Source organism: Manis javanica, chromosome 8 (assembly GCF_040802235.1).
Source record: "Manis javanica isolate MJ-LG chromosome 8, MJ_LKY, whole genome shotgun sequence".
NCBI classification, from domain to species: Eukaryota; Metazoa; Chordata; class Mammalia; order Pholidota; family Manidae; genus Manis; species Manis javanica.
The window spans coordinates 23,559,040-23,579,174 of record NC_133163.1 but is presented as its reverse complement, the minus strand read 5'-3'; the positions used below and the strand labels follow the sequence as shown (position 1 = coordinate 23,579,174).

Genomic DNA, 20,135 nt, shown 5'->3' with positions numbered 1-20,135 from the left:
GTATGAGTTTTTCCAAATAATTTCATGCCTTTTATATTCCTTTCTGAGCTATATGTGTGGACACAGTAAATATCTAAAATTTAGGTAGCAGTTAGGGTCTGTGTCTGCACCACTATAAAAAACAAACATTTCATATGATCTACTTCCTGCTCTAGAATCACTGTGGATATTTTTCATTATTTAATTTTGTTTGTATCCAAACTACAGTCCTCCATACTCTCCTCTCCAGCTCTTTTTCCCTAGTAATTTTTTGTTGTTGTTCTCACCAAGTCCATAGAATATAGTCTCACTAGAGGCATTGATATTCCTGCACAATTGCCTTAGTTACTGTGTAACTTCAATAAAAAGAGCAGGATAACAAACAAACAAACATTCGGGTTATACTTTATATTGGGCTGGGGTAAAAGGATATGTAGGTTTGTGGACATGTACATTTTCTGTAATTTTTCTTTTATTCAAAAATCCAAAACTCAACCTAAAACTTACCTTTAGGAAAGTGACCCAGGTTAAGTTCTTCACCATTATAATCACCTGTCTCCTCAGTATAACTTCAAAAAATGTGTCTCAGTAAAACATAGTGGCACAGAGCTGGCTTTGAAATTATTGCTGTAATTGATATATTTACTTGTCCCTGACTTCATGTAGTTCCAGATGTGTCTGTTATTTTCCTAGTCTGAGTGAGAGCAATTCAAGACTGGTTGTCTGAGCTGACAGCCATAACATTCCAAATCATCTGAGGAACAGGCACAAGAGTCAAATTGGTAGGCAGGTCAAGGAACTAAACATCGGTTTCCTTACTGGTGGGGCTGAGTTAGAGAATGTGGCTTTGGTGTGCAGTCAGATTAGGCTTCCTTGTAATCTTTCCCCTTGAATTAACTCAGCTACTCAGCTGTAGGTGAAGAGGTAGAAAACCGCAGAGCTCTTTCTGCAGGGGCAGAGTTTACTGCATGGGGGAATGCTGGAGGAGAACTAGTTGTTGTAGGAAGGACAGATCTGAGGGAGAGAGACAGACAGTCATGCAGCAATATGACCACCTAGTTAAGAAATATGGGCTACTCCTCTCCTTGGATGAAAGGAAGGAGTAAAGGAGAGAAAGTCAAAGTGTTACTCCAAAGCTATTCTATTCTGGAGAATGGGGATGAAATGTTGTCATGGAGTCATGGGGACAGGGAAATGGAGTTCCCTTTACAAGACAGAGTGCACTGTTTCTTTGTGTTCATTGTGTGTTTGACTGATTGACTACAGTTAAACTGGGAAGCCAGTAGTGAAAGAAGTGTGATTATATTTGAGCCATATGTACCTGGTGGTTAAGAGAAAATAAAATGTACAGCTTATTACGTAAATATTACAAGTGGACATGCAGGCAAATGCAGTCCAGTTGCCTCAGGCTGTGGTTTCTTAGTGATACCATTCTTTGCTGGAAATGTGTCCTGGATCCTTCTTCATCTCGCTAGCTGTTTGCGTACCCACTGATACAACACAAATACAACTATGCTACTCACAAGCCAAAGTTTCCTGTGTAAGTTCTCCGTCCCCAGTGCCTCAGAGATCTGGCAGACAAGGCTCCAGCCTCATCTTGAGCCTGCACACATGCCTAGTTGTTCAGCTGCAATGAACTTCTTAACATTCACTGAGGACCCCTGCTCTTCTAAAAACCAAACCAGTCAATATGCTGTTTCTTCTAACTAAAACTTCACTGCCCGCCCCCCTTAGTTTGGTGAATTCTTACTTGAACTTCAAGGTGCAGCTTAAGTTTCACTTGCTGTATGGTGTCTCCAGAGTCAGTTATCCCTTCCTCTGTGTGCCTATATCACCTAGTGAGCATCCTCTGTACTGAAATATAATTTCTTGCATATGTGTGCATTCTCACCACTGTCACCACCAACAACAACAACCAGCAACATGGCTATAGTTGAGAACTGAGCCAGGGACTTTATCTGATTCATATCTCAGGACAACTTTATAGAATATGTCCAATAGCTACTCCCATTATGTAGATCAGGAAACTAAGGGTTAGAGAAGTGATAAACTGAGGTTCCACTGAGTTGAGCTCCAGAGCTGACTGTCAAATCCATGTCTGTCCAATTCAAAGCCTTTACATGACATTCCATGTCCTCAAGTCCACAGTCCCACTACCCTGTTAGTACATATCAGGATCTGGCACTGAGTAGGCATTTAAGTTTTTTTTTTTTTTTTAGCTCTGCAGTTTGTCTTCTTCAGTAAAGTGTCAGCTAATTATTCCAATTCCCAGGGTTGCCTTACGGCTTAAGTGCATCCAGTGCTAGGTACATCACTTGGTACATAGTAGGCACCTGCTAATACTTACTCCTTAAGTAAATGAACAGAAAATTTAGCTTCTACTGTGATGCAGCTGACAGCAGTGCAGCCTTCAGGATGCCTTTAGCTTTCTAGTGATTTCAGTGAAGCATGATTTTCCAGGCCATTCTTTTGTGGACTGAGGCAGCTTCTCTTGCCAGGATACCGACTGTTTATTTTCCGAGTGACAACTTGATTTACTGTTTTCCTTCTCATCACTTTCAAGAAGCATCTGCAGGCTAGCGAGTGACCCAGGCAGCATGGAAAAGTCCATTTATTCCTCTGCTGCATCTTTCCTACAGAGAGTGTGAGGATAAGCATTGGGGACGGCCTCAGGAGGTCAGATTTCCTATATGTTTTGTAGTATAGGATTGCTCAGAGTGACACAATTTGCTCTCTGCTGATACACTCTGCTTTTAAAATACTTGTATGATGGGATGTGGTAGGTAAAGGATTGATTATCTGTCCTTGGGGGATGGCTCTGCAGTTTGATATATTCAAATGCTTTGCTTGGCCCTAAAATATTGTAAGGGAGATGGGACAGGAATAACCAGGAATGGAGTCATTTTGCTATCCTTTGCCTTTTTTACTCAATCATGGTGTTCCCCATTTCTAGCAGGAAAATTCATTAGGTGATGTACAATAGAATTAGCCTTTATAAAAGGATTTCTGCTTTGCTTCATTTTTGCAAATATAACCATCTCACAGCCCAACAGCTAACTTGGGTGTCTACCTACAGCTTGGAAGAGGCCCTTACAGGTGAGGGTTCTTGTTCTGGAGGTTGGATTCTTAGCAGATTGCATGGAAAGGAAATAGAATTGTGTATGAACAAACTCACATATTCCTTAACTTCTTCCTTTAATGGCAAACTACCCAGATTGCTATTTTAGTTCAAGGCACCTTTCAGAATTGAGTGGATATGCAGCCCCACTTAGGAATGAGCAGAACCATTGGGAAATTGTGGACTTCTCTAAAAGTTTATTTCTACTTTGTGTGTCCCCTACGTGGGGCCGAGTGCTCCTTTTGTCACCATCAGAGCTTCTTTGTATGTGAAGCGGTGGCCAGAAGAATTGGGAGATGTGTCAGTTCACAGCTCAGGAACCTGCAGTCTCTCAGTGCAGCTGCATGGATGGAGGAGGGACAATGCTGTGCCTGCTGAGTTTGTAGATCGGAGCAGAGGGGTCGGCAGGCTGGCCCCAGGACCACAGGCTGTCCCTTTGTCTGGCAGAGTGGGGGACCCACAGCAGTTTCTGTGATTTTGTGCCTGATTGGCTCCCGGGTGGCCAGGCCAGGATGGCCAGCCAGGCTTATTTTTGTATCAGTGCAGCGCTGCTGCCCAGAGGCCAGCTGAAGGACAAAGGAGTCAAAGATGAGAACGGTGTCACCCATGTGTCTGAGGTGCATCCTCAGGAAGCTGGCTTCTGGAGCACAGCAGGTGTTCTGGTCAGGCCTAGTGGTTACAGCCCCTCCAAGGGGGTTGGAGTTTTAATAGGCACTTTCAAGTGGTGGTTAAAAATTCCATTTCTAATGTCGGTGAAGAGCATGATCTTCTCTGTTTGACTTTTTCCAATGTGCTGCTAGAGCTTCGGAGTACAGCCAGCTCCACTCCCTGGTCCTCTGCCTGTGCTCTCGCTCCCTGAATGGACTCTTACCTGTCACTGTCAATGGCTTCTTCTTTTGACACATTGAACTGCAAGCAGTTGTAGGGCATCAGGTGGAGGATCCTAGGTACCTACTCCTCTGAGAATTTATGTTCCTGACAAGGTGGTAGCATGGGGTGGTAGGAGAAGCAACGGAACGAGAAGCAGGGGGCTGAGGTGTTGGAACTGGCCTCGGTGCTGCCTAGTGCCCGGAGACTGGGTCTAAACTCTGTGCCTCCACTCCTTACACTGGCATAATCATAGCAGAGGGGCCTCACAGAGTGCTAAGAGAATGCAGTTAACGATTCAGAAAGCATTTGGAAATATATGATATTTTAAAAACTGTGCACCATCTGTTTGCAAATGAAACTAGAATCCTTTATCCATTCCCGACGTGTCCTCAGTTGAGTCCCTTCATGTCTGATGCCGTGTCACTGTCTTCAGTGTTTCCCTCCCGCCCTTGCTTTTCCAGGCCTACCTTTGGATGGTAACTATCCAGACTTTGGCTGCCTCCTCTGGTCTCTGGTTTGCAGTTCTCTTTCCTCTTAGTTCCTTAGTTTGTCTCTTCTAGGAACCTTATGCTTCCGTTCTTGCCCAGTGAAATGCAAACTTCACTGAGGAGCTGTATCAACCTCTAGGTTGAACCCATCCCCGGGACCCCCTGGAAAAAGAGTTCAAATGTGTGACCTTTTAACTGGGCTCCCTGCCTTCAGTTCTTTCTTATTTCCAGTTCACTCTCAACCCAACATAAGCTGGGTTGTATAATCTTTTTTTAAATGTGGTATTTTAAAAATACAAATCAGACTCTCCCTCTTCTTGGTAATATTGTACCATGGTTCCTTGTAATCCTCAGAATGAAGTTCAGATTTCTGCATCTCAAAGCCTAAGGCACCAAGCTGTGTGGAGCCACAGGCCTAATTCAACAGTGATATGTATTTCTCCGCACTTCTTAGTTGCATAGTAAAAAATTATTGCACTGAGTATTTTAATGTTTTAGAATTTCTCAGAGAAATAGAGTTATAAATCACTAGATGATGTTTGTTTTTTTTTTGGAGAGAGACTGGAAAATAGTATTGAGTAAATGTTTGTTCATGCTATGTATATATCAGTACTTGGATTAACAAGCCATTTGCAAGATCAGTACTTTATGTGTTTTATACACGCTGATTTAAAGTCTTGAGTTATTCCTATCTAGGTGACATCTAGTGTTTAATCAATTGGACACTTACAAATAATGGGTAAGTGATTAGTTGTCATACAGAGTGGAGCTCTGCTTTTCATGCAGCGAGAATAACATTTTTATTTTAGCACTTGTGCAATTGGTTGTAAACTTTGGGGTGATAGAATTTAAATGGATCTAAACAGTTCATTAGTGATATCCATGGCCACATCTTGCCAAGCTGTAGCTTTATGCTAAGCTGTTGTGTACTATATTACATAATCCTCTGCATGCATTTTTCTCCACCTATTAGCTTGAATACATAGAAGGTGACTGCACTGTCCCTTCAACCTCCTTCTCAGTGTAAACACTAAGTATAGAACACACACATTTAGGGCAGTATTACATTTTTCTAATGGAGAGTTGGGAGAATCGAATGAGCTAAGATGTGTGTTTGTCACTATTTAGTTGTGTACCTTTTAGTTATGTTCACTGTCGACTTAGTATGGTTTTCAAGGTAATAGGAAAGTGCTTGAGCATTATCTACTGGAAGGAAATTAAGACAGATTGGGCTCTTAGTAGAAAAATGTCCATTTTGCAAGTATTACACAGAAATGATTTTTTCAAGGTCCTTACCCTTTCTCCTTCCAAGCCCCTGATTTGCTCTTTTAAAGACTGGATCATGTGCTGACAATGCCTCCCTTCCCCATAACAATCAGGAGAAAAGTATCTCATGAATTAAAAATGATATAATTTTGCTCATCTAGAAAATGATGTGGAAAGTAGCTTTCAGTTATCTATTACTTGTTGACATGTGGAAGAGATACCTAGCATCTGGGTAATGCTGCCCTTACAGCCTCCTCCAGCCCAGGAATGAGGTAAATTGGGAAAATTCAACATTGAAAGGAGAGATTGGGCAAGTTGTGAACTGTTGCAGCAGTTTTCATTAGACACTTGCAAAGGAAAGAACTTGGCTACATAAAATCTTTGTTGGTGATTTTGCGTGGAGATTAGCATGAATATGCATGTGATTTACATAGACTTTATTTCTCACATTGGTTTTATTTTTTGTTTATTTATTATGATATTTTCTTTTCTACAATGATGCCATTTTTCTTCTATGTCCTTCCACATAAAAAAAGTTCCTTTGGTTTAAACACAACCAGATTCCAGGAGGGGAAGGAAAATATTTCTTTTGGTAAGCAAGGATAATTTACATAGATTTGGGGGGCAGTGATAAGTTTTTGGCTCAATTTATCCAAGTTTTGGGATGTTTATAAGTCAGTGAACTTATGTGACTCTATGGAATCATTCATGTCTGCTGAGGAGCAGAATTGGAGCATGTGGCTTTTCCAGAGTGATGGGCAAAAGGAAATCTAATTGATATTTAGACAACAGTCTAGAGGCACTGCAAGTCCAGAGTAGCACAAACTAACCATGTGGCCTTACCCAACCCTGCATCATATTCTAGATAGGCAATATTGTATCACTTTTTCCTAGTTGCTAGTTTGTTCCTTAATAAAATAAGGGTGATAAATCAGACAATCTCTAAAACCCCTATACCTCTGAAATTTATTATTTTGACAGATGCCTTGGTTTAGTTATATGAAAAATATTAAGTACCACATAGCACATTAAATAATATGCTGGTGCCGTGGTGTTCTGTGTGAAGCCTTCCCCTTTGAAGGGTACTCAGTGGTTAGCTCAAGTTTCACGTTAGAGGCCCTCCTTTCCTTGCTCACTCATCTCAGTTCAGTGGGCACACAAGGTGTAACTTGGATGCTTAGGGAAGACACCATGAATCACCACGTGCAGGGCCAAGGACAGGTGCTGCAGTTTGTCTCTGTGCACATTTATATCTGTAGGCAAAGAGCTTAGTAGTGGTAACTGCATTTGATTTGCCATCTTCTGCTCTAGGTCAGGGTCACCTCTAGGTCTTTGGAACAAAGGCTTGTCCAGTTACATTTTAACAAAGCTGTTTCTTTAGAAATGAGAGGAGAGATCATGATAGGAGGGCACCTAGGAACTGCATGGATCTCTTTCAAACAGATGGTGTGAAGTTTCTGCTCTATGATTTTATTTTTTTGGCTACTTTTGGTAAAATGCATCAGGCATGGGCTATATACTGAATAGAACTTTCTACTTACATATGTATGAGAGACATTGTGGTCATTTATAAGTGGACAGGTCCCGTTTGCTTATACCAGTCTGTGTATGTACAAACAAAAATAATGCAGGCAGACACATATCACTGAGGTCCTCTGGAACATACAGGGCAAACTTAATCTCTTTAATTCTCTGGAATATGAAATTAATGTTCATGTTTTAATGATGTCATAAGGCTGCAATTAATTTAATAGCATGTGATGGGTGGTCATCTCTCCACATTATAAGAGCGTCTCCTTTACAGCTCTTACCTCATGATGAGAAAATATTTACTTTATTTAAGTGACTTAACAAGGGCTATGATTGTTGAGAACAGTTTGAGTTGAAGTGGAAATGGCTTTGGTTAATAAGGCTGATGCATAGTTCAAGAAGGGGAAATGGAATTTCTTCAACCTTATTTTGTAGCCCCCCATTCTTTAGAGGGAAACTGCATATCTAGATGTGTATCACTGTCCATTTCCTTTCATTAACGAGGTACCTCTGACAGCTTATGACCAACCTTGGTATGAAGTAGGCCACGTTTCAGTGAAGCTGCCTGGCAAAAGGACAGATGAAAGTTCACATACTGTGTGTTAAAATTTTAAGTCACCATCAACAAATAATTAAGTATATTCTGTCCTCTTACCTGGACAATTTTTTTTTTCTTTGTGACTACCTGATAAGCCAAGTTCACATTTAGAATTTTTGAATTCCTCAGGGTTCTACATTGGGAAATACTAGTACGAGGAGAACCAACCCCTCTGGTCTGCAGCCTGGAGCTTGTCCGCCCCCTCTTCCCACATTTATCTCTGTGCTATATAACGAGGGTTTGTCTGAATGCACATGGCTACCCCAGCCCCCATGCCAAGCTCTGTCCAGATCGTTACATACAGTCCCCTGTGGCTGGCCCTCCAGACCTTGAGTATGCACACCAAGGGCATGATTTTCTGTCCGAAATGGATCCAGGGAAGAAGACTGCACAAGCCCTGGAAATAGACTTGGGGCTCTTTGCATAGGGAAGTACAGTCTAGCCTTGAAATAGAATATGGGCTCCAGTGGAACACCATCTTGGCTCCATGCACCCCTAGTCCTGTGGGGGAGAGATGCTCTGTGGGATGGTCGGACCAGGGTCATCTAAAGCAGGAGACTCTTAGAGTAAGGGTCCCTTTGAGTCTGAGGGAGGGATTCTTGTCAAAGCATATTCCCAAATTTCATTCCATTTCCTGGCCTCATCTGCTGGATCACCTTTGTAGGCCCTGTCTCCTGTTAATAAACCCAGCCCCCTTCCACTAGGCTCAGGACTCTACTATGGAAACCAATGTTAGCTAGGCTATTGATGGATGGAAACTGGAGCCACATCTTTCAGGCTAGTTGATTTTTAGTTTTTGGCCAATAGAAGGTACCCAGAACTGAAGAACCTTTTGTCAGAACAGTTAATTATCCATTTTAAACTACCTCTTTTACAGGCATTCAAGAGCCATCCTTGAAACAAAAGCAATATAAGCCCCCCTTTATCATTTGCTATGAAATTTCCTTTTAGGTTTTTCTTGGAGAAAATTTGAAGGTGAAACAGAAAGCTCTCCTGTGCCATCATGTTGGCCTTCTATCCTTGGACGGTCATATAGCTTCTCTGCAGTTACCATCTCTGCTGGTTTCCCTGCTGCTTAGATTCAAGTCTTGTGGGGCACTTGGAGAGGGAGCTGTGCTGGCTGGTACCAGCCCCCTGGCAGGAGCAGTGCCCTGGATGAGGCGGGTGTGTGTGTTCTTTTGGTATTTGTATAGATCTGACTCATGGCAGTCAAGTGTTCACTGTTCCCCGCTTTGCTTTCCCTGCAGCGCGAGAGGAGAACGTGGCCACCTTCCGAGGCTCAGAGTACCTGTGCTATGACTTGTCTCAGAACCCCATCCAGAGCAGCAGCGATGAAATCACCCTCTCCTTTAAGACCTGGCAGCGGAATGGGCTCATTCTGCACACGGGCAAGTCGGCTGACTATGTCAACCTGGCTCTGAAGGATGGTGCAGTCTCCTTGGTCATTAACCTGGGGTCTGGGGCCTTTGAGGCCATTGTGGAGCCAGTGAATGGAAAATTCAACGACAACGCCTGGCATGATGTCAAAGTGACACGCAACCTCCGGCAGGTAATGGCTGAGGGGAGAGAGCGCCCGGAGGGTCGTCTTAGGTAGCTGGGGAGGAATTTTATGAAGCAGGTGATGGATGAGGTGGGAAGTCATGTAGATACAGTTTGGATTTATCAAAGTCTAGTCTTTGCTTTTCACAAGGAAAATTATTAAAATACGTCTCTCCTCATACTTTAATTCTCCTTTTGTGCTTGTTATTTAAGGAAAAATTCAATTGTATGGATAATAAAAGTTACAAGTACTTGCATTCCTTTTATTCTGCTTTTCTTTCTATCATTTTCATAATTACATTTGAATCTTGTATTGTTAAATTCAATTAGAGACAGTGTTTTGTTTGTGCAGTTTGGTAGATTTTCCTCATTCTTGGAATATATGTTTTTCTTTTTAATTAAGTTAGCCATTACCATGATGCCATAATTTTAATTCCTTCCGGCTTTTTTTCCTTGTTTTAATTTACTACCTCACCCTCACTTTTATTTTTTCCATTGTTATGTTAACCTCTAGCCTTGGATTGAATTAGCTGGAACTTTCTGAATTCCTCTGTTTCTCTGTTCCTGGGTGCGGTGGCCTACTTTATTGCCCCTGTCTCTACCTCCGAGACTCTTCAGTTGACTGGGAGGCGTGGAAAGTGGAAGGACCCAAATAAAAAGGTCAACTTTGGAGCAGCCTTTCCTGGTTCTGTCCGTGCTTGAGAACTCCCATCGCTTGCCGATTCTAAGCAGGCAACTCCGTCAGGTGACAACACCCACAGACAGCCTTAGCCAAGTGCACTTGTTTTCTATTTCATAACTGACAACAATAACAATAATACCTTACTAGCCACATGAGTAAAACAAAAATCAGTTCTTAACAAGGTCAAGGTCTGCGCTAAGACTGCCTTTCCTGGGTTATTGCTATTTTCACTTGGTTTTTCTACTTGTGAATTTGTCATTAAACCCAGTTAGACAGCATTCATCCTTTATTAATCAGGAAACATCATGCAAATTTCCAGAAAGTGCTTATCAAATTTTCTTTGGCAATGTGATTGATTTAATGCCTTCTAATGTAAATATGAAGGCATAAGAACTGACAGGTGTTTGCATATGTTTTCTGTTTGAGAAAAGTGTAACTCCTTAATAATGCTAAGTAAAAGGAGAAGGCTCATACACGTTGGAAACACACAATATTCAAAACACCCAATTCCACATTTAAGAATGTTAAGGGAGTCACTTGGTTGGGAGATTCTATTCTGTCTTTGGAAAGTTGCCAAGCAACCTGAGGCTTACAGTTCCTAGTCATCTTAATGTAAGTGGACTGGGCATTTTTGAACGACTGTTTTTTTTCTTCTAAGGCCAAAGAATCCTGTTGCTGAGGTTTTCTTTCATCATTCTCCATCCATACTTCCTCAGAAGAGACGTTCTCACCTGTCAAAGAGCCCAAATCAAATTTCCATTTGCTACTGTATAAGGGCTTGATATGTTTGAGTTGCAGAAACTAGAGTAAAATATACGACCTTTTGCCAGTTTTGACTGGCAGATATACAGTAACACCCTTGAGGTATTAGTCCGTGGGGGGGAGGGGGAATTTTCATGTACTGGGGAGCAGAATCAGGTCATGGCTCTCACCAGCCAATCTGTTTCTCTAACCCTCTCCCACTCCACACACTTCCCTGCCATTCTAGAATGATTCCAATTAGCTGTAGAAAAAGACTCCTTTTTATTTGTACTAAAAACACTCTTCTAAAATAGAATTGGGCCTTAATTCAGTCTTTTAAACTGAAAGGGGAACAAACCAAACCATAACCCCAATATTGGTTGTGCTGTTTTAGCCAGAGTGAGCAAAGGAAGGCACCTTGGAGGGTTTCTCTTCCAGGTCCCAAGACCCAGTTCCTCTCCTGTGTCCTTGGTGTTGCAAGCCACTTATTTAACCTTTCTACACTATAGTTTCCATTTGTGAAATGGTGATTACAGTCCTTCCCAGCCATGTGTGCTGGTTAAATATGCAAAGCACCTTATGTTCCAGAAGGATTATGAGCTCATTTGTGGTCTGGGTGCTAGGCTTACTATGACATGCACATGATTTACAGGCCGAGGATTCTGTCACGAAGGTGACTGCATTTGTCCGTCACCAGGGTTGCAGCCAAGTAGAACTCAGTTCTAGAGAAGACCACAGAGGCCTTAGGGTGTTGGGGTATTTCTTGGCAGAGGAAGTATGAATCTTGTAGAGAAAGTGCACCTAAAATTGGACTTCACCAAACCCTGCCTGAATTTTGCATCCAAATGCAATTTATTGAAAGAGAGGGAAATCTCAGAAAAGCAGAGCTGATTTTGTAAATGCAATTCTTTCAGTGCTGAATCATCCAAGATTATTATGTTGTCCATTAAAAATACATTTGTAACATCTTTTTGAGTTCTATAGGATGCCTTTGAAGGGGTGGGGAGCCCCTGTCTATTTCAGTTAAATTGTAAATCACTGCATAAATATTTGATAACAAGCTTATGGCAGTCTCATCTTTTATTTTATTTTTTTTGGTAAGATTGAATGGCTTCTGTAACAAAAATTCATCTGAGGAAAGCTAACTTGGCGTTTCCTGGAGTATTCACCACCAAATGAAGCAGAACTTTCCCCATTTCTTACTTGGTCATCTATTACATGGTGCTTCCTTTGAGCCAAGTCAGGGTCAAAGTCAGATACTTTACTGGGGGTTCTGATTAAAGGAAGGAATGTGGACTGTTCCAAACTGTAAATGGAATTTGGGACCATGATAGTGAAGAGGTTCAGTGGGGATTTTTTTTATTTTGGTTTGTTTTCTGGTCCATGACCTCGACTGAGTTCAAGGTCATGGCCATCATGTGAATTGCTTCACCTTTATTTGCCATTTTAGTCAAACCACAAACAAAACAAAACTGGGTTACCAGTCTTCCAGCCTTCCAGCCTCCCAGTTCAGTGTGTTGGAGATTTAGCATTTGAAAACAGCCACAAGGAAGCTAATTGTAGGGCTTTGCTAATCATGTTTAACCTGCCAGTCCTCTGCTGTCTGCACAAGAAACGGCTTAAGAGCTTGACCAGCATTCTTAAAGAGGACTGGGGGAGAGCAATTCCAACAGGAAGCATTCTGGCAAAGAACACAAAACAATAACTTCAGTGGGTAATAAAGACGTCTCTAATTATCAAAGATACATTCTATCTATGCAGTAATTCTAAACTGAGAAGAAAGGAAAGAGAATGTTCCCTTCCTCCTGCACAAATCCACACAAAATCAAGGGGGTTATGGATCTTTAAATAACCACTGGAAACCTTGAGTGAACTACATAATAAAGCCGTCCTGCACTAGATGTGACCTGTAAATGTTTTAAGTTCTTTTTGTTCTAGGAGAGTCGTGATTGTCCATGATGTAGTCAGAGTCAGAAGAGAGAGAGAAAAAAAAAATCCCCAACATATTGGTATTTTCAGTTCTATTTATCTACACGTGGAATGATACTTTGGAGGTCTTTTCTTTCAGGACAGGTGGAAAGTGTCATGTGCTAGAGGGTGGGAAGGGAAAGGGAGCAGTGTTCATTCGGAAGGGCCCTTGGAAAGTAAGTATGCAAATTCTAACTGGGCTGAGATCTTGCCAGAGTCGTGTCTGGAAGAAGCGGGAGTTAAAGTGACAAGGTGGCCTGCAGCTCCTTTCCTGGCCCTGCCGGGGTGCCAAGGTTTTTCACAGAGTCCTGGTCTCATTGTCTTCCCCCACTCTCTTTTTCTGTGTCGGGTGCCTTTTTTTTGAAAAACTAACACAAGATCATTCATGCAATGTGTCATTTTACTAACCGACTAATGTACTAACACCCTAACGACTCATCTTTGTTTTTAGTTTTTTTAATTAACAATCGTTCTGTTCACAATTTTTAATTTCCTTTCTTCCCCCTTTTCCGCAAAGCACTCAGGCATCGGACACGCTATGGTAAACAAACTACATTGTCTGGTAGATATCATTCTTATTGTCTCTTTTTTTGGGTTTGCCGTGTGTTGCCCCCCTTTTCCTCCTCAAACCCCCTTTTATCCTCTTTAGACTCACTACTTCTTCTTTTAAATTTTTTTGTTGAATTAAATGTAAGCCTTTCTTTTTCTTTAAAAAAAAAAATGGTACGGGATGCACCTTTCCTGGAAAGGATATTTGGATGAATTTGGTCGGGACAGTTTTCTTTTCTCCAATTCGTCATTATTTTTTCCTAAAAATATATATATATTTTTTTAAGAAAAATTCTCTGTTTAGCTATATTTGTTTTGTTTTGTTTTATTTTGCACCTTCCAAGTTACAGACTAGGGGTGGCAGGAATCATATTGAAGCCTCTCTTCTCTCCGTGTTTTCCTATCCCCCCGCACTCTTGCTCTTTCCTTCTTCCCCCACCCCACTCCTACTACCTTTTTTCTTACCCTTCTGTGTGGCCATGGCTGCCACAGGTGATCTGGGGGGGAAAGAACTCTCCTGCTGTATTCTCCCTTTCCCCTCTTTCGCCTTACTCCCCGCCGTGGCCAGAGGGAGCTCGGCCAGTTGTGTCCCCCGTACAAACTGCATGGCATGTTCCTGTCTCGTGGATGTCCCCATTGGCATCCGACCTCGGTCCCCCATTTCCCTCCTCATGACTAACAGCCTCCTGATCCTCTACACAATTCCACTTTCTTTTCTTTCTCTCTCTCTCTGTTTTTTTTTATGTGTGTCTCCACTCTGCTTCATTCTCCTCTCATCCTTCATATGTTTTGGGGTTGGGTTTGGACTTTTTCTTTTCTTTTTTTTTTAGCAAGGGAGGTGGCAGGCAGGGGAGAGACTACCTTTTAGGTCTGAGTGGTTTTTGTTTTCATTTTTGTTTTCACTTCCATCTTACTTTTCAGTCTGTTCAGTGCATGTAAGTGTGAAGTGGATTTTGATTCTTGCCTCTGTTTTTTCTCACCCTTGCCCACTCATCTGCCTCTTTTTCTTCTGCCTTATTTCTCGGCTCTGGATAATTTTCGCATGGGTGTGTCAGCGTATGGTTGTGTGCACGCTTCGAGGCCCCGTCTTTACTCTCTGCCTTCTGCTCCCTTCATGGATGTCGGGTGTGTGGGTGCTCTTTCTTCCCCGTGGGCCTTGTTATTATTATGTTGGTTCTCATGCCTCATCATTCCTTTCTTTTTGTTAGAGTTGCCTTTTCAGTTTGGGCCACATCTTCTCTTGGTGGTGGTGGTGGCGGTGCAGGGAGGGCAGGGGTTGGTGTCCCAGGGGAGTCCATGGCATGTGTCATCCATGACATAGCAAGATTGAGGCCCTTCTCCTTCCCTCCCTGAATGCATGTTTGTTAGTGTGGTATGAGCCTCAAAAGAAAACAAATTAAAGAGAAAAGAAAAAGAAAAGAAAAAAGGAAAAAGCCATCAACAACCAAAGGCCAACCCCGAACAAACCCCATTGTCAAACGTCTCCTTCGCTGTTTGTCACTACCACCATAAGTAACCATCATCCAGAAAATAAATTATCATTTTACCAATGAACTGAGACAAGTGATGTCGTCTGAGGAGAGTTCCATTTTCTAGCCTGACGTAGTGAAGAGTGCAGTGGGGCGAGCAGTTGCTCAGCTTGGCAGTTCCAACACCCTCTGCCAGGTCTGCAAAGGAATGCTGGAGGCTTGGGCCACAGGGAAGGCAGACCAGAAAATGGAACTTGGCTGCACATACCAAAATCAATTAGAAAGAATTCCTCACCAAAATTTTAATGCAAGTGATGCCACAGGTAGGGGAAGCCACCAGATTTTGATAGGAATGTAAGGTCATTGTTGGGGTTTTTTTTTTTGTCCCTGTGATCCTCTACCAGGTGACAATCTCTGTGGATGGCATCCTTACCACGACGGGCTACACTCAAGAGGACTACACCATGCTGGGCTCAGATGACTTCTTCTACGTGGGAGGAAGTCCAAGCACTGCCGACCTGCCAGGCTCCCCCGTCAGCAACAACTTCATGGGCTGCCTTAAAGAGGTAAAGGTCACACACCTCATTTAATGCAATAACTGTCTAAGAACAATTGAAATTTCCAGTTTGGTGATCAGATCTGTCCTCTCATCCATTCCATGAAGCCACAGGTTGTAGCTTTGAACACAGAAAAAACTTTGAACTTGGAAGGAGATGTCCTGGGTTTTGGTCCCAGCTTAAGCTTGTTGCATGACCTTGGGTTCACCACTTAAGTGTTTTGTGGGTCTGTTTCCTCATCTAGCTAATGGGAAATTTATCCCAAAGATTAAATGAAATAACGCAGGTGAAGGGACATTGAAATTATAAGGAACTAGACATGTGAAGAGTTTGATTTTGTGTTTGTGATTTGGCAAGTAGAGCAGCTCTAGCTAAAGGTGGCTCAATTTGTGGTTGCGTGTCTTGTCTAAAGCATAACATATATATGATTTTACTTTGCCAAGCATGGTGCTCTCCAGAGTCTCATTATCTGAAATGAAGGAAAATTCTCAGAAAGTAACAGTAGGGCCCAGAAGACTGGTTTTTCCTTTTTTTTTTACCCCCTGAAAGCTAGCCGCTGTGAGAAAACAGTAGGGCTTTGCCATTACTCATTTATTGCTATTGTAGCTGATATGTTGAGACTTCTTGTCTAAGAAAAAAGGAGCTTCCATCAAGTGTAAGTTCAATCTCTAAGGTCAATTACTGAGGCAAAAAGAATCAGATTGGATTTGGTGGAGTTCTTTCGGAACACTGTGTCATCGGAGCAGTACACTATACATTTTTGTTTAAGCTAAGCTTGATTACCTAAAATATCTATACCATTTCCCTGGGGAAACTCCTCAGGAAGCTAACAGTGTTCTTTCTTGTAGATAAAGATCCCTTGTGACATCCTATGAGACTCCTCTCAGGGCACATGTTTTATTCTTACTATTTATTTGAAATTATTTGAAATTTGTTGAACATCAGTTATACGTGAGATGGCATTGTGCATGCATTCATTCACACCATTCAGCTGTGAGCTATGCCAAGACTGGAGTTATGTCTGGCTTACAGTGGGTATATGATAAGTATTTGCTGAATGGATAAATTTATCAGATGATCATTGGGTAACTTTTTTTGTGTACTGTACCTAAACTTGGCTTTTTACAACCTATGTTTTCCATGCTTGAAGACTCCATCGTCTAGGAAGGGAGACAAGATCTATATGTGAACAGTTACAGCTCAGGACACTGTGTTTAGTGCCACAGACTAAATGCTCTAATTGAGCAGTGGAAACAGATAAATTTTAAGTGCGAGTCAATTTTGGAGAAGAATTGATATTTTGAGCTTATTAGCCTTGCTACAATAAATCATGTGCAAACTGAGAGAAAGGAGCGAGAAGGAGAGACATGATAAAGGAGGGAAAAATCCAGTTGCAGTTCTGTCGTTCTTGGTCTGAAGGACCGATTACAAACAAGAACCTCAGAAAGTGTTTTATTCTTTTGCTGGACATTACTTTGCCTTCTCCTGGGTACAGGGACTACACTGGTTGTTCCTGACAGAATTTCAGTAGCCATAGAGCACTTCTTCCCTGGGATTTACTCCCATTTGGATAAAATAAAGGTGCAAACTACTCAGTGTCTAATGAACCCTGAAAGACTCTTAAACACTGTTAAATCACACTACATTGGAATTGCACTGTCATCAGAAATAGAAAGGAACATTCTGTTACCATGTACGTAGTTCAGGGATGAATGAGGCATGGATTGCTGTGGAGAGCTCATCCATTTTTGTAGTGAAACAGCCCTGAGTGTGGAGTTTCTCCTGGACAGCATCTAGGGGGTGGCCTCTAGGACTGATTCTCCTTTGTACATGTTATATAGAGCCATCTCTCAAGTATACATTTTGAGACAAAGGAGCAGCTTCCCACATGCAAATCCATCAGGAAGGATGCCTCTGAACATTTTGAAACAAGCCTCATAGAAATAGGAAGATATCTCTGATGACTTTATCCATGCAGAACCTAAAGTAAATAAAACCTGCACACAAACACACACTCTTACACCGCCCAAGCAGACAGCAGAAAGCTTCAGAGGTCTGTGAGAAGTGTCACTTAAGAGCTTACAAACTAAAGGCAGTTCTGAAAAAGTGATAATAACAGTAATTAGTAACAAAAATGTACACATATCTTAGTCAGCAGCATAAATCTGCATTTAAATCCAGATCAAGTTAGAAAAAAGAAAGTTCAAAACATTGGGGGAGATGATAGGCAAAATTAGAACTGTGTTAATTTTTGCCCCCATCTCTCCTTTACATATACAGGTGACCCTTGAAGAGCATGCGGGTTAAGGGTACCAAACCCCTGCTCAGGTGAAAATCTGCATATAAATTTTGATGTCCCCAAAACTTAACTAGTAATAGCCTACTGTTGACTGGAGCCTTACTGATAATATACACAATTGATTAACACATGTTTTGTGTATTACATATATTATATACTTTAGCCTTACAATAATGTAAGCTAGAGAAAAAAAATCTTTTTTCAAATTGTCACAAATCTTAAAAAAAAATTCCAATATATTTATTGAAAAGATCCACGTAAAAGTGGACCTGTGCAGTTCAAACCTGTACTGCTCAAGGGTCAATTGTATAGTAGTAGAGTCTTTCTGAGGGACTTGGGAAGCTTTACCATTTGTCTGAGAGTTTTAAACAGGTGATTTTGAGTCTAATGTAGTCCTGGCATATTCTTTCTTTCCATGTGATTATCACAGTTCACTCTTCTGTGGGCAGGTCTGGGAAATTCTTCTTTTCTTCATGGTATCTGTCTCTGACAGTTTAGTAAACAGTCAAAGCTTCCAGCTCTGCTGGGATTTAGCTCCTTTACAAATCCACTTACTTTAACTGCCTGTAGAACAGTCTCCATCTTTCTTACCATTCTTCTTCCTTGCCCTATTTCTTCCTTTCTTTTTCTGTCTTCCTGTACCATTTGTGACTTAAGTTGCCTTAAGCTGAATTGGGTGCTCTTATGTATACTTACCTTCAAAATGGGGACGTGTAAAGGGACTTTGTGGCCCAAAAGAGGTTTAAGTTTGGAGTTGCAGTTACTTCACACCTGAAAGTTAAGTTCTGGTTCTAGTATTGAGTCAGGGTAACTGGAGTTCACCTGTGTGCATACCTCCTAACTTGATACCATTGTAAAAGCCACCACAAAGACTGTCCAAGCTGTCACCAAACTATTGTGGTTCTCCACACACCGTAGTTTTCAATACAAGATCTGTATACATTCAAGCATCACAAAGTCAGCATCTTGTTCCTTGTCATGTTTTCATGTGTCTGTCTTATTTTGGGTGCTGCTGGGTCCCCAGCTCCTTGAATGGTTCTTAGTACCTTGTGAGCTCTCAGTAAATATTTGCTGAGTGAAATCACATGCCTTGTCAATTATTAATGTTTAAATATGCAATCTTGCAAATAAGCATGTTTGCAAAATTAGTATTTTCAATAAATTCTGTTAGGCACTATTGACAGTGTGACTTTCTTGAGATGACCAAGGAACATCTTGACATGGTAATAGTGAATCTTTCCAGAACCCTCCAGCTATCTGATAGGAGAAAAGTATTACACAGAGTGTCTTGGCGAGGCTAAGAGAAATGGGTTGGAGCTTCCTGTAGGAAGAATGGGATTGAAAAGGCTTTGAGGGAGGTGTCACAGTATAATGAAAAGACTTGTGGGTTTAATATCAGAAAGCTGGTTGGGAATACCAACTTTATTACTGCCTCTATTGCCCAGAATAAGCCTTTGATCTTATTCGAGTCTCAGTTTCCTAACCCATAACATGGATATAATAGGACCTCTGTTGTGTTCATCTTAAGAACCGATGAAATAATGTACATAAAATGGAAATCATACAGAAACATATGGTGTTTTGCTATAATAATAATTATTAAGGATTATGTAGTGCCTCTTCTAAACAGTTTTGAAATACATAGAAGCATAAGTGAATATACATTAGCATATCGTTTCTCTCTAACTCTCCCTGATTAGCAGATCACTGCCGGGGGGAGGCGGGGAATAATTTTTATTTTGAGGTTTGCCCTACTAAAATCATCTTATTTTTGCCAAGGTGGGGATAATCCGTCCCACCCACCTTTAGTCATTACCTTGTTGGTTACTGCTTGTCATTTGTTTATTTAACAACTGTCAATCTCCCTCTGCTGAAATGTGAGCTCCGTGAGTATAAAGACCGTATCTGTTCACAGGTGTTTCTCCAGAACCTGGAGGAGTCTCTGCACTCAATAAGTATGTCTGAAATGAATAACTAAATAAATGTACTAACTTCATGGAGCTCTACAACATGGTGGAATTTCAGTCAATAGATACATACTAAAAACCTACAGGGTGCCAAGAGCTGTGCTAAGTAGATACAAGAATGAGTCAGACATCGTTCCTGCCTTAGGGGACCTCATAGATAGTGGAAGAGACAGACATATAAATTCAGTTTCGGTAAAAGGCAAATAATGCACAAAAAGAGTCATTCACAGGGGCAGGGGGGCTGCTGAGGAGGACAAGGACTTAACATATCCTGGGGCTCAGGAAAACTGTGGAGGAAATAATGCCTGAGGTGAGGCTTGAAGATGAGTAGAAGTGAACAAGTAGGACGGGAGGGAGTGGTGCCCCAGAGGTCGGGGCAGTGAGAGCAAAGGCTTATTCTGTCACGGGGACAGGACACTGGGTATGTCTGGGTGAGGGACTTAACAGTCTGCCAACTTCAGGGCACAGATTAGAAGATTAGGAGTTTTGAAAATGTAACTGCAAAGTTATGTAGG

At 41.6% G+C, this 20,135-nt stretch overlaps 1 protein-coding gene across 32 annotated transcripts in view; it reads left to right on the top strand.

Moving 5' to 3' along the window:
• The window catches only part of NRXN3 (neurexin 3), a 1,528,794-nt gene that overhangs the window by 407,022 nt on the left and 1,101,637 nt on the right, over positions 1-20,135 (top strand). For all 32 annotated transcript variants that reach the window (XM_073242064.1, XM_073242063.1, XM_073242059.1 and 29 more), the window contains 2 exons: positions 9,097-9,398; positions 15,202-15,363. In XM_073242064.1, the coding sequence (XP_073098165.1) occupies positions 9,097-9,398; positions 15,202-15,363 (464 nt within the window). The remainder of the gene's footprint in view (positions 1-9,096; positions 9,399-15,201; positions 15,364-20,135) is intronic.